Below are 13,680 nucleotides of genomic sequence, written 5' to 3'. Positions count from 1 at the left end.
GCTCTGAGGAACTTGGATTATAAATAAATGGCACAGTGCACTTTCCTTAAAATAAAAAGTACAAAAAATGTTTAAAAGTAGAAAAATTTTAAATAATCACATATCCCACCCACAAGTGTAAAAATTACAGATAAGACATGTCTATAGCTGTATGTAATTTACATACAGAACAGAGCCACCATCAGCAAATGGGCACTATAAAATTTAGAACACACAAGAAATCCTTAGGTAAATTTTATTGTTAACTCCAGGAAATATGAAATAACTCCTGTTTCAAAGATTAGTCCTGCTATGGTAAAGGGAAAAAGAAAAAAGAAAAATGCAATCATAGTTACCAACGTATCACCAAAGGCTCTTTAGTTTCTTTTAATAGTACAATTAGTTCCTATCATAACCTGATAAAATACTTGATAAGTGTCTCTATTATAAAATGCAAAATTAGCCTTTAGAAACCAGCTGAACGTCTGCCTTCGGCTCAGGTCATGATCCCAGGGTCCTGGGATCGAGCCCCACATCGGGCTCCCTGCTCTGCGGGAAGCCTGCTTCTCTCTCTCCCACTCCCCCTGCTTGTGTTCCCTCTCTCGCTGTGTCTCTCTCTGTCAAATAAATAAATAAAATCTAAAAAAAAAAAAAAAAAAAAAAGAAACCAGCTGAAGTCCAGTGTGATATGTTGATGAATACTTAATATGGAGATGCAAAATGTTGGAGTGCAGATATAAAACTCCGTAATTTCATAGACATCCCTCAATTTTACTGATAAATTTTTATTATATTTCAAGATAACACTTAAAAACATTCCATGTATAATACATTTCATAGCATTTTATGTTTATAAAGCATTTTACCTATATGTAAATTATTCTTCAGGAATATAGTGACTAGGGAAAGCTGCAGTTACCTGGAATGAAGGGTTCCATGAGGAACACTTATTTCAATAATTTAATAGGCTGTATTATTTTGGTAAGTAAAATAATTAATTGGTTAAATAATTATTTAGCCTTATGTTCTACTCCCTTAACTTCCCTGTTCCCCAACTAGGGAAAGAGTAATTTACTGTAATTTAAATTTGGAATAATTTAACCAAATGAGCATATCATAATTTGATCAAAAAAGGAAAGTTACACCTAATGTGCAAGACACTGTAGACAACTGAAGAGATAAATATATTTGGCAATGTTTAAAAAATAGTCTCCATTTATTTTTGGAACAAATTTCAAGAAGCTAATGGGGAAAACAATTGTTCTAAGTGTGAGAGGAAAGGGAAATAGTGGCTGTATTGGACAGAAAGACTTCATTTAATATGCTTTTGCTAGAATTGTTAACAAATTAATTACAAATGAACAAGAGAGGAAAGTTTATTTCCAGTTTCATTTCCAAGGGGGAAAACAGGATACTTTAAGAATATTATAAATGTTGTAGGGATTCATTAAAGTATTTTTGAGCCTTCCTATTAGGAAGACTAGGCAATTAATTTTTGAAGGAAGATACCTTATTTGTTATTTTACCTTTTAACTGTTTCATTTATTTTGACACTTTTTTCTTTCTGAATACAGAGTAAATCCATTTCATAGCATGAATTATTTTATCTATTAATATCACTTTACTAGGAAGAGTGCTAAATCTCCTTTTTACCATGAGCTAACTAGTCTCTCAGAAGGGTGCAAAAGAAAATGCAAATGAATATTTAAAATAATGATAGGATTAATCTATTTCTTTAAAAATAAGACTTACAGGGCACCTGGGTGGCTCAGTTAAGCCTCTGCCTTCAGCTCAGGTCATGATCCCAGAGTCCTGGGATGGAGCTCCCCTTCGGGCTCCCTGCTCAGCAGGGAGTCTGCTTCTCCCTCTCCCATTGCCCCTCCCCTCTGCTCCAGCTATCTCTGTCTCTCTCTCAAATAAATAAAATCTTTAAAATAAAGAACTACATAATTATAAAAAAAATAAAAATAAGGCTTAAATTTGGATATCAAGTTCAACAAGTCAGCCATGTTATAGTTAATGGCACTTCAAGAAAAATAAGATATCTCTTTATCCCACTAAATCCAAAGTATTAGTGGAAGATACTAAACTTCTCTCACAAGATAAATATAGAGATAAATAAATTTCATTCATCGATTTCACTTGAATCGTGCTCAGCCAGGTAATTTAAGATTTAAAAAATCATCTTTGAGAAGAGGTTTTTATCAGAATTGTCTATATTAATAAAATAATTACAAATAATAAAGTAAATGTTCACATTACTTATGCTGCATTCACATAGGCCACAATTCCAAGAGCTCTTCTTCTATGGAAAAGAATGAATTATCCTATTTCTTCCATAGTAAAACTGAAGCATGTGTTAACAAAACATGGTCATGTCAAGAACAATGCTGACAGCAAAAACCAAACCAATTATCTCCTGATTTATACTACAGTATGTAATCTCTTATGAATAGCATGTGGCCTAGGTTTAATTAACAAGCATTTGTGAAGTATTTTCCAAGAATTTCTTAAGCACGTAGCAGCGGCAGACCTGAGCACCCAGTACAAGAGGTAAGTAGGAAGCACATTTTCTGATTCTCTAACCCTTTAAAAAATGGTGGGATTTTTTGCATATGAATAAGATTGAATTGAGAATTCAAACTAAGGAAAAGATAATTATGGAACTTTTACATCCTGCATATTACTTTGGTTATTAGATGATGTGGAGCAGCATATGGCTCATTACAATAAATTTTTTTAGAAACCAAGGAAAGGATTGGATTTAAGAACCTGATTGTATTACTTTATTTGGAAGTCTTCACTCTTTGAAACAGTCTGTTCTAAAGAAAATTATTTTCTCACTAATTCCAAAGGGATGAGAGAAGCTATAGGGGGCATGAGATAAAAGGTAAGCAATATGTGTCCTTCTTTCTTCCTTACATAAGTCCCTATAATTGTATCATCATCATCATCATCATCATCATCACTAAAAATCTGGGAAAGACTAAGTCTCCTAGAAATTAAGTTATTTATGAAGTCACATGGGCTGTAAGTAGCTGAACCATAATTCAACATATTTCCATGTGACTGGTGGCCAGACTGTAATAATCTCCCCTACTTTGCCCCGCTCTGCCACAATACCTAAAACAGAAATTATTTCTGTCACTGTCACTATCAGTATTTAAGTGTAAAATATTGTCAAATATGAACTAACATCAAATGGAACTAATATTTATGTGTGCTACATTCCTTAGTTCACTAAGCTACAGGAGATCATTTTAATTATTTGGTCTTTTAAATTAAAAAAGAAAAAACTTTCACAGCCAATTTTGTTAGATAGACAAGTTCAGTACCTAAGCTTTTGGTTCAGAATGATGTGACTTCAAATCCTGACTCTACTTCTTACCAACTGTGCCACCCAGAACATGAGGGCTAAGCGCTGAAAGGCTCTGTTTCCTCAGTGAAACCATGTGAAAATGCCCAGCCAATAGGGTTGTCATTGGGATGCAAGATGACACACGTAAAACACTGGGCTCATGGGGAACACTCAATATCCCACAGTTATTAAAACTATTAAACAAAAAATATTGTAAAACCCTTTACAGAAAAGAAGCATTAGCAATAAATAGGTGTTTTTTACCATGGAATAAAAATATTAAGAAATGTTCATTTTAATGTGCTACATTTGTAGTGAAATTAGCAAGTTTACCAATAATTTTAAGTTATGAAGCAGTGAACTTCTCTCTACTTTACGGAGAAAGCAGAAGTACTGTTTTTTTTATTAACATTAATTTTTTAAGATTAATAAACAACTCTTTACATATTCTTTATTTGAGAAGTTCAAAGAGAATTACTAACATCCTTGTATTAGAACATTAACCTGGTGGAACACTCCCATTAGGCATTTCAATCTGATTGGCTGTCCTTAAATAGCGAGAACAAAGACAGATCCTGCATAATTACCTGCTGAGTTCATTGTGTATCATTTGACATGACTAAACCCAAAAATACAAATGCATATCTGTATTTAATACTTAAAAGACTAAAGTAATTGCTTGAACTTAAAAAATAAGATTTTTCATTACTTTCCAAAATAATTCAAAATGAATAAGGGAACACATCATAACAGATTTCATATTTTTTGACACATATTTCCAAGACAATTGTAGTAACCCTAAAGAAAGATTTTACTGTAAATGTATTTTTTCCCCAAATGATCCTGTTTATTCATCACTTTAAAATGTAAAACTTTAAAAATGTAATTAAAATATAGCAAAATACATTCTGGTTCTAGAATGCTTCAGTAAAGATATGGTTTCAATAAACATTCAGTCATACCAGTTACAAAGCTACTCTGAGTAGTCAGGTTAGAAATGGGCTTGGATTTTAAAATTACTAATTTCTTATTTAGAATTTGTGATTAAACACAAATGGAGTGGTACAGGGCTGAGATGCCTTATGGACATAAACTTTGAGAGCAAATTTGTATTGCTAATAAATTTGTGGGGGGATTTGTTTAACTAACAGAAATAAACTACCTTTAAGAAATAATTCTCTAATTACATGTAAATAGAAAATGCTAGTTACAGAACAACCTAATTTCTTCATTAATGCAGGGCTACTACTCTATGTAGCTATAGAATTATTTATACTGATAGCCCAAAATATAAGATAATCTATAAAAATTAAATTGTTACAGAGATTCATAGACAAAAATTTTACTTTTCCTGGATGCACACGAGAAGCAATGAAACTCAGAGACATGCTGGACCTATAGTCCCCATATGAATAACTGAAAATGATTGATTTTTAGAGACATGAGCATAATCTTTAAGTATGTTAACTCAGTTTCAATGGTGAGCTCACAATCAAAATCATGGGTATGCAATGCAAAAACTTTTTTTTAAGCAATAAAGCCAGTCAATGATTCAGTATGATTAATGGAGCAAAATCTTTCATTTTACCGAAGAATATAGATGAATATTTCAGATTATTGCAAAGAGTTAACTTATATCAAACCCACTTAACACACTGGTATCTTCATGCTTAAATTCAAGATAAAAATAATAGCGTCAAATAAACTGGTAGGTACTAAGTGCTAAACCCATGTGTCCTCTGATTTCTTTCTCAAAGCACCGGGGAGACTTACAATGTAGTTTTGCAGAAGCAGCTCCACTGACTCTCTCCTCCCATACTTGATGATCCAAGATTTCAGCTTTGACTCTGCAAGAACCAGCAGTGAGAGCAGACGGTACTTTAATTCTAGAAATTCCATTTTCATTAAGTGTAGCTCTGATGTGGAGGAAACAAAATGAAACCTAGAAATAAAACACCGAGAATTTACAGAATGTAACTAATAGTAACAGAACAGTGCTTACTTAACCTGTTACACGTCAGTGCTAAATATAATAGCAGGCACAAGGTCTTCTAAACTCTGGCTGATCAATCACTATCAGGAGATCTGATTCCTTCTCTAGCTCTGGATTTAAAGGCAAATCATGATTGATTGAAGTATTTAATTTAGTTCTTTCCCCTGCCAAGACAACTCTCATCTGTTTCTTTTATAAGCTGTTTTTGCAATATTACATAATGTTCCTCACAGTACTGAATAAAAATACAGTCTCTGAAGAAACCATTTCTGTGATTTCCAGGCTGTGGGTATATTCAGGTTTACTCTTTTCAAACAATAATACATTAGAATGTTGGCATTCTTAGCATATGTTATGGGAGCTCAATTTTTATGTACCAAATGAAAGCATCTCTGCAAAAAAAAAAAAAAAATCATTTCATTGAAAAGAAAAGAAATGGAAAAAACACCCACCAGGCATTTAAAAAAAGACACTTCGTTTATAATCAGCCATTCTCTTACCTCTCGGCCATGTCCTCTAATTGATCAGGTGGCACTGGAATCCCGTTAACAGACCTGGTCCGGTAGATTTCATGGAATGCTCTTTTGTGGGCATCTGTGTTTTGAAGCAGATCCTAAGATACAATTTTAAAAAAATAAAAAATGGGAAAACATGTTCACAGGAGGCTAAGAAGCATAATTTTCAGCCTGTACCGATGAGTCAATGTACTCAACAATTTGATCATGCTGCTACATCCATATGCGACTTGGTGCCTCTCACAGGCTTTTACCTTGTACAGGAGCCCTGGTGCTTGTCTATAAGGCCTGTGCTAGAGCTGTATCTAATAATTATGGCATCTTTTAAACACACATGACACTTGCACGGCAATGCATTCAGACATTTTAAAGGCACATGGTCCAAAGGAAAATATAGTTACTGCTATAAACAATGATTTGTTAGGATTCTTCTCCTTCCTTGATTTTGAATATATTGGTGTTTAGAAGCTGTAAACTAAGCACAGCTGGTTTAACCCTTTAATGGTAATACACACACACACACGTATATTTTACACTCTTGTTATTTTACTTTGAATACACCTAGACTACTACAAAGTGATACTTGCTCACCATTTAAGCCAGTTTTATTACAATATTATGAAAATACTCTTATGGTTAGAAGATTTCAAACAAGCACAGGGAATGTCCCATAGGTATCAGAGTGGAAAGATCAAATGTGATGTTTATGAATATTCTTTGTAGGCTGTATAGAACTACACAAATTTTAATAACTTATCTAGATTTGTTTTCTGAATTTTTCACTGTCAGTAGACTTACTTGTATAAAGACTTACAGGTATGTCACAATTCCTAGCCAATTTCTCACACAGAAGCGAAGAAAAATGAAACGTGGTACATGCCATATTCTCTAGAGTTTAATTTGTTTCCCAATAGCAGAATAAATACCCAAAGTTTGTCACTCACTGAAAAGTAAGACCCATTAGCCCACCAGAATGATACATTAAGATTAACACTGTTAGCTCAGACTGAGATTTAGTGGGGTTTTTTTTAAAGATTTATTTATTTGACAGAGAGATACACAGCGAGAGAGGGAACACAAGCAGGGGGAGTGGGAGAGGGAGAAGCAGGCTTCCCGCGGAGCAGGGAGCCCGATGCGGGGCTTGATCCCAGGACCCTGGGATCATGACCTGAGCCAAAGGCAGACGCTTAACGACTGAGCCACCCAGGCGCCCTGATTTAGTGGATTAATTGGAGAAAATAGAAGCAAAAAACACCTGTGAGAGGCACCAAGTCGCATATGGTTTTCTCTTAAAACCATAAGAGAAACACTTGATGGAAGGGGGAAAAAAATGAAGGCTCTCATATATAAATTAAAATATTAAGGTCATACTAAGGTCATATGTGCTTGCTCACATAAAGACATATGTGTTTGTGCCTTTTAACTTGAGGGACATTAATTTTTACACTGTAGAAAAATCTAGGGCCAAACTACTTCTATCCTTGTATATTTTGCTATTATCACCTATTGATCTGCACAGGTAACTGCACAGATTTCACAGGTCACTCATGCCCAGAGGGAGGCCACTATGTACAGGAGCTGATCACAGGGGACAGAAGACCAACCTAAAGTAGCTAATGACTATGAGTATTTTAGTCACCCCTTGCCTCCTTTATAACATCTAGACACATTTCTGTGGCTTATGATCTTATCTGAGACTCCCCCCCAAGTGAGCGCAGGGCAAATTTAGAGCCATCATCACACCCAGCTCCGATTTATTATATATGACTATAAGTTAATATATGAGTAGGGGTCTGTGACTACACTCATATGTCCCGTCGTTTTCTAAAAAGTTTTCCTTATTATAGTCAGTATCTAGTTAACTGAAAGAACCTTGAGAAGATATCAAAACAAAAACATTTTCAAAAATATGATAAAGGAACTACAGCTGGTGCGATGTGGTGTGATGTCACCGGGATCTGTGAAAAGCCATCGTACTAAAAACCAGCTAGATGCTGAGCACAGCATGTGACTTTAATTCACTGGTGGGCTCACAGGAAGTGAGGGAAATCTTTTAGGTCTCCAACTCTGGTTAAAATATGACCCCAAAACTGGATCATAGACCTGTGAGCAAAAACAAATGGATAAAGCTGATTGAGGCAAATATCTATACCATTGTTGTAGGAGTTTAAGTCTTGGAACTTGGAGAAGGTGGGAACAGTGAAATTCAGAATCCTAATGAGCCAGAACCCTAAGTACTAACAAAAGTTAACTGGTAGGAATGTAACAATATTGGACAAAATAGATTTGAGAATAAAAGTCATTACATGTAATTAATTGCTTAAGGATGAAACTTTCAATTTGCTAGTAGCTATCTTAATTCTGAACTTGAACATATCTAGTAAAGCCTCTTACATAGAGTAAACTTTACATATCTAGTAAAGTTTTTACATAGAGTAAAAACTAATAGAACTCTAGGGAGAAACTGACAAAACCACATGGCTGTGGGAGCTATCAATGCCCCTCAGTGACTGAGATGGAGCAAAGGAGAAACTGGGCTAGCAGGTGGTAGAGGGAGGAGGAGAAGCAAGGGGAAAGGGCTGCAGATCTGTGGACCTCTATAAGAATTTGGGATTACTTATTTTGAATAGGTGGGAGCCACTGGGAAGTTTTGAGAGGGCTGAAATGAACTGACTTGCATTTTACAAGCACTGCTGTGGCCACGTTACTGAAAATGCCCTATCCTCGATGCACTGCTTCCCTTAGCTTCTAAAACAACACAGGAGCTGGATTCCCTCCCACCTCACTGATTGCTCTTTCTCACACTCTTCTGCTGGTTCATCTTCTACTCTTTGATTTCTTGGTATTAGATTCCCTTAGGGCTCAGTTCTTAACAGGTTTTTTTCTCTGTCTATACTTCCTTAATTTCTTTAGTCTCAGAGCTTCCAACATCCTTCTATATACCAATGATTTTGAATATTTATCTCCAGCCTATACCTGTGTCCTGAGCTCCTGTCTCTTATCTCTTACTGCCTATGCCACATGTCCGCTTCGATGTGAAAAAGTCTCATACTTATCATGCCCCAAACTGAATTCCTGATCTTTCCCCAAACCTGCTTCACTGTCTCTCCATCTCAACTGATGGAAACCCCATTCTTCCAACTGCTTAGTTGAAAAAACACAGTGTCATGTATGACTCTCCTTTTCTTTCACAATCAATATCTAATGCCAAAAATTGCTCTGCCTTGAAAATATTCAGAATCTGACTATTTCTCACCATCTCTACAATTACCATCCTGGTCAAGCCACCCTATGTGGATTATTGAGACTGGTTCCCTGGCTTCTACCCTCTATTACTAACCCAGTCTCTATTCTCACATAACGGACAGAGTGATACCATCATTCCTCTGGTAAAAAAGTAGGTGGGAAAAGACAGTTATAATATGACAGTGAAAATCAACAGTGCCAAAAGCACAATTAAAGAAAGTAAGGAGGCGCAAAGAAACAATACTGGGGAAAAATAGGGGCTTAACTACAGGCATGGAAAAGATTACCAAAGAATATTTTTAAATATTTTGAACAATTTAATGCACAAACAATGAATCATGGAACACTATATCTAAAACTAAGATGTAATGTATGGGGATTAACATAACAATAAAAAAATTAAAAAAAAATAAAAATATATATATTTTGAACAATTTAAATATTTGAACAATAATTTTGAAAACTTAGTCAAATGGACAATTTCCCAGGAAGTATGAATCTGCCTACTGACCCAATTAAAATCCTGAAAGCCTGAATATTTCTAATCATTTTTAGGGGCTGGGAATACAACACAAAGAAAACAGACAATAATTCTTTTCCTTATGGAGTTGATACTACCATACAGGAAATCAAGCAGTAAATGAGATATATAATTAAAATAGCAGTTGAGATGCAGATAAATGCCAAAGAAAAAAATCAAACAGGAAAGAGGGAAAGGGAGTTGTAATTTCAAAGGGGTGGCCAAGAAAGTATTGACTAAGAGGTGGCTTTTCAGTAAAGGCCCAAAGGAAGTGAGGAAGAACGTACTGAGACTAATCAATGGGAGAATGTTTCAGGCCAAGGACAGAGAACATTCCAGAACAATGGCAAGGGCAAAGGGGTTGACATGGGAATGTGCTTGCCTGTTTGATATCATCTTTTCAGTGAGGTTTCACTGACAACCCTAGTTAAAATTGCACCACCCCTAATACTCTCCGGCCTTTGACTTTCTAACCTAATATATAATTTATTTTATTTATTACCTAATTACATTTATTATTTCTTATCCACCTCCTCCCATTAGAAGACAAATTACATGCTGTAGGAATTTTTTCCTACACTGAGTGTCTGTTTTTCTTATGAGTGCATCACAAATGCCTAGAACATCACTTTGCACATAGAGAGTACGCAGTGAATATTTGTGGAAAGACCAGGAAAGATTAGAAAGCATAGCCAGAGGAGTAGAAAGAAAATGAGGAAACCAAATGAAGAAAGTAGTTCAAGGATGAGGAAATAACTATGTGAAATGCTTTTGATAGGCAAGGTAGGATGTAGACTGAGAACTGACCACCGAGTGAGGAAGAAGGAGGACTCTTATGAACCTGACATGAACAGCATGGCAAGAGAAGCTCGACTGGAATGGGTTCTCAAAAGAATTGGAGAAGAGAATTCTGAAACCAAAATGAGCACAGATAACTTTCAAGGAGCTTCATTGAAAAAGGAAGGAGGGAAAATGGACAGTAGCTAGAGGGGAGGGGAGGGTTAAGAAAGACAGGTTTTATTTTTAAAATTTTATTTATTCTTTTTAAAGGAGTCTTTAAGAGGAGATGATTAACAGCATATACTTTATGTGGGTGGGCAAAAATCCAGCAGAGAGGGGGAAAAAAAAGGCAAGAACTACAGGAACTGTTTCCCGGAGAAGAGCAGGGAGGATGAGATCTCATACACATGTGGAGGAGCTGGTCCCAGCTTGGAGCACAGATGGTTCATCCCTAGTAACAGAAGTGAAGACTGAGTATTCGGGCACAGATGCATGTAGGTGGGTTGATGTGGTCGTGGGAGCTTGCGGAAATTCTTTTTTGATTGCTTCTATTTTCTCAGAGAAATAGGAAGCAGTGTCATCAGCTGAGAGTAAGGATATGGGAGGAGGTGTGGAGGATTTGAAGAGACAAGGTATGGAATAGTTGTCCCCAAAATAAAGAGGCGATGGAGACGAGGCGAAAGGAAACGCCTTTGGAGTGCCAGGCAGCACTGGGGACCCAGCTGGGTTAGTCATCGTGCCTGGGGGTGTATTTCTCTGCAACCACACTCAGCTGCATATGCGTGGGCAGGGACCAGGCAGAAAGTGGACTCTAACCAGAGCTGTGTTTTAACCAGGCCCACAGGGCAAAGGAAACTGGGTCAAGACAATTAATGTGTGTACAAGTGGTGACCTTTACTGATTCAGCATTGAATTTAAGTAGAAGACCAACGGAAAGGATGACATGAAGAGGGTGAGAGGCAGTAAAATCATGGATTATAGGGCACAGAGTTCATGCAATTTGGAGTTAGGGCAGAATTGGTTGGACAGTGAGATAGGTGCTTGAAAAAGAGATTGTGGAGGGTGATGACAAGTTCTAGACTATGCCTATGCCTTGAAAGGCTAGAATAGGGTGTAGGATGGAATCCCTGGAAGACAGGAGATCAAGAAACTAATAGGCCAGGTTATTGGCAGGATTATCTATGGGTTACTGAAGTTATTAAGAATTATGGCATGCATTGTCATGCAGGAAATAAAATCTTCAAAACAGGAGAGGAAGTGATCTAGGTAGGGTTGATAACTACAATAAGGATGGGGAGTAGGTGGTACAGTTTGATGGCTATTTTCATGATTCCTTAAGACTGAAAGCCTTACTTGGCTAAAGCAATACTACTAATAAAAATTAGTAAGTTTAATTACTCTACATGTGTTACATGCAATAGCTTTGTGGGCATGGTTTAAGTTTAGTGTTTAAAACAATCTGGGTTAGGGATGCCTGGGTGGCTCAGTCAGTTAAGCATCTGCCTTCGGCTCAGGTCATGATCCCAAGGTCCTGGGATCCAGTCCTGCATGGGGCTCCCTGCTCAGCGGGAAGCCTGCTTCTCCCTCTGCCTGCCGCTCCCCCTGCTTGTGCTCTCTCGCTCTCTGACAAATAAATAAATAAAATCTTTTAAAAATATAAATAAATAAAACAATCTGGATTATCAGCTATGTGACCTTGGGCAAGGCACTCAACCTCTCTCTGCCTAAAGTTTATTCATTTGCAAAATAAAGATAATAATACCTGTTTTCACATCCTACATGTCAAGTGCTTAGCAAAACTAAGTACTTAAGACAGAAATATGGTTAAATACTCAATTATAGTTAGCTATGACTATATTTGTTACCTTCCTAGATAACTAAGCATAAGAGTATCTGGAAAATAGAAAAGGTAGTAAAGGTGTATCTTGCTTTTCAGAATAATATGACCCTACATACATGCAATTAAAAAAATAACTTTGGTAGAACCATTTATAAAATAACCTCTTTGCAAAAAAAAATATTTTAAAAATTATCTGAATTGAGTTTTCAAACACTGATTATGTATTAAGTAATGAAGAATTGTCCTATGGTATATTAAAAAAAAGAAAAAGGTGTGAGTAATGCATAAAGCCAAAAATTCTAGATCTTGAGAGCATATCTAAGTTTTCATGGCAAAAGCCATCGTTACTTATAGACTGGGATAGGAAGATAATATTCTAAAATATTCTTGCTTAGGTGTTGATGAGTCCTATATCGTGCTCTTTTCAATGTATATATTGCATTTCCAAGTGAGCCCAATATACCAGCACAAAGTAGTGATACCAAAGTGATGGGCTGATTTTTCTGCTATTGAAGGGGTCTAGACTTTTACTTATCTCAACAATGATTCAAATTTCTCACATCATCAAAGCTGATCTTTTTATAGGCACCTAACAAATACATTTTAAATGAGTGAGAATTGATTTTATAACTGACAATGACATTGTTATATGACTCTACTACTTTAAGTGCCTGTGACCAGACCTAGTACAAGTTCCTCCCTCAGTAAAAAGATCATTCTGGAGATCTGTTGAACCTAGGCTTTGCCCTTACCTGCCTCTGCTTACTTGCTGTTGTCTCTTCACTACATTCCCCAGCTTGCTCTTTAGTCCTTTCTGATTTTTAGTCTCAGATAAGCATCTCCTCCAACTCTTCCCACTCCCCTTTTCTCTACTCCATTTCATTTCTGGTTTTTATGGTTGTTTACTGCATTTTGGCAAAGGGATGGTTCTTGCTGCACACTTGGTGGTTGGCACAGGGTTTCTCTCTCAAGGGAGCCAGCAGGGTCATGAGGAGCCTGGAGTCATATAATCACTGAGCGATACACTGACAGCATGTGCGCATCCAACTTAAAACTCATTCCTTAGCAGGGGTTGCTGCAGCCTAGAGTGTGCAGCGAATTAACATTTCTGCTAAATCTCATCACCTAGTAAACAGCACAGCTAGTATTGTAGGGCATTTTCTCGAAGGTGGAGCATTCAACTCAGACTTAAGTATGTTATTCAAACAACAAACACATGTTGTGTCTCAAACTTATAGATTGGAAGCCCCTTCACCAGTTTCCCTGGTGCATAAAGCTGGCATACAGTAGGTCCTCAGGGTATATTTGCTGAATTAACACATTTAACCCACAATCGATACACACTCTACATTTGATTTTAAAGCCTAAGGTGACTTCTTTTGTATGAAATATTCATGTCAGTTAAACATCATTTCAGTTGTTACACGATGTATTACATCGTATTTATGA

At 36.4% G+C, this 13,680-nt stretch overlaps 1 protein-coding gene across 1 annotated transcript in view; it reads right to left on the bottom strand.

Moving 5' to 3' along the window:
• The window catches only part of SYNE1 (spectrin repeat containing nuclear envelope protein 1), a 436,526-nt gene that overhangs the window by 289,855 nt on the left and 132,991 nt on the right, over positions 1-13,680 (bottom strand). Inside the window, exons 15-16 of the mRNA XM_078054564.1 lie at positions 5,831-5,943; positions 5,111-5,279 (exon numbers count right to left, since the gene is read on the bottom strand). Coding sequence (XP_077910690.1) covers positions 5,111-5,279; positions 5,831-5,943 — 282 coding nt within the window. The remainder of the gene's footprint in view (positions 1-5,110; positions 5,280-5,830; positions 5,944-13,680) is intronic.

This window comes from Halichoerus grypus, chromosome 9 (genome assembly GCF_964656455.1).
Source record: "Halichoerus grypus chromosome 9, mHalGry1.hap1.1, whole genome shotgun sequence".
Classification (NCBI taxonomy): Eukaryota; Metazoa; Chordata; class Mammalia; order Carnivora; family Phocidae; genus Halichoerus; species Halichoerus grypus.
This window is presented reverse-complemented; position numbering and strand designations above follow the sequence as displayed.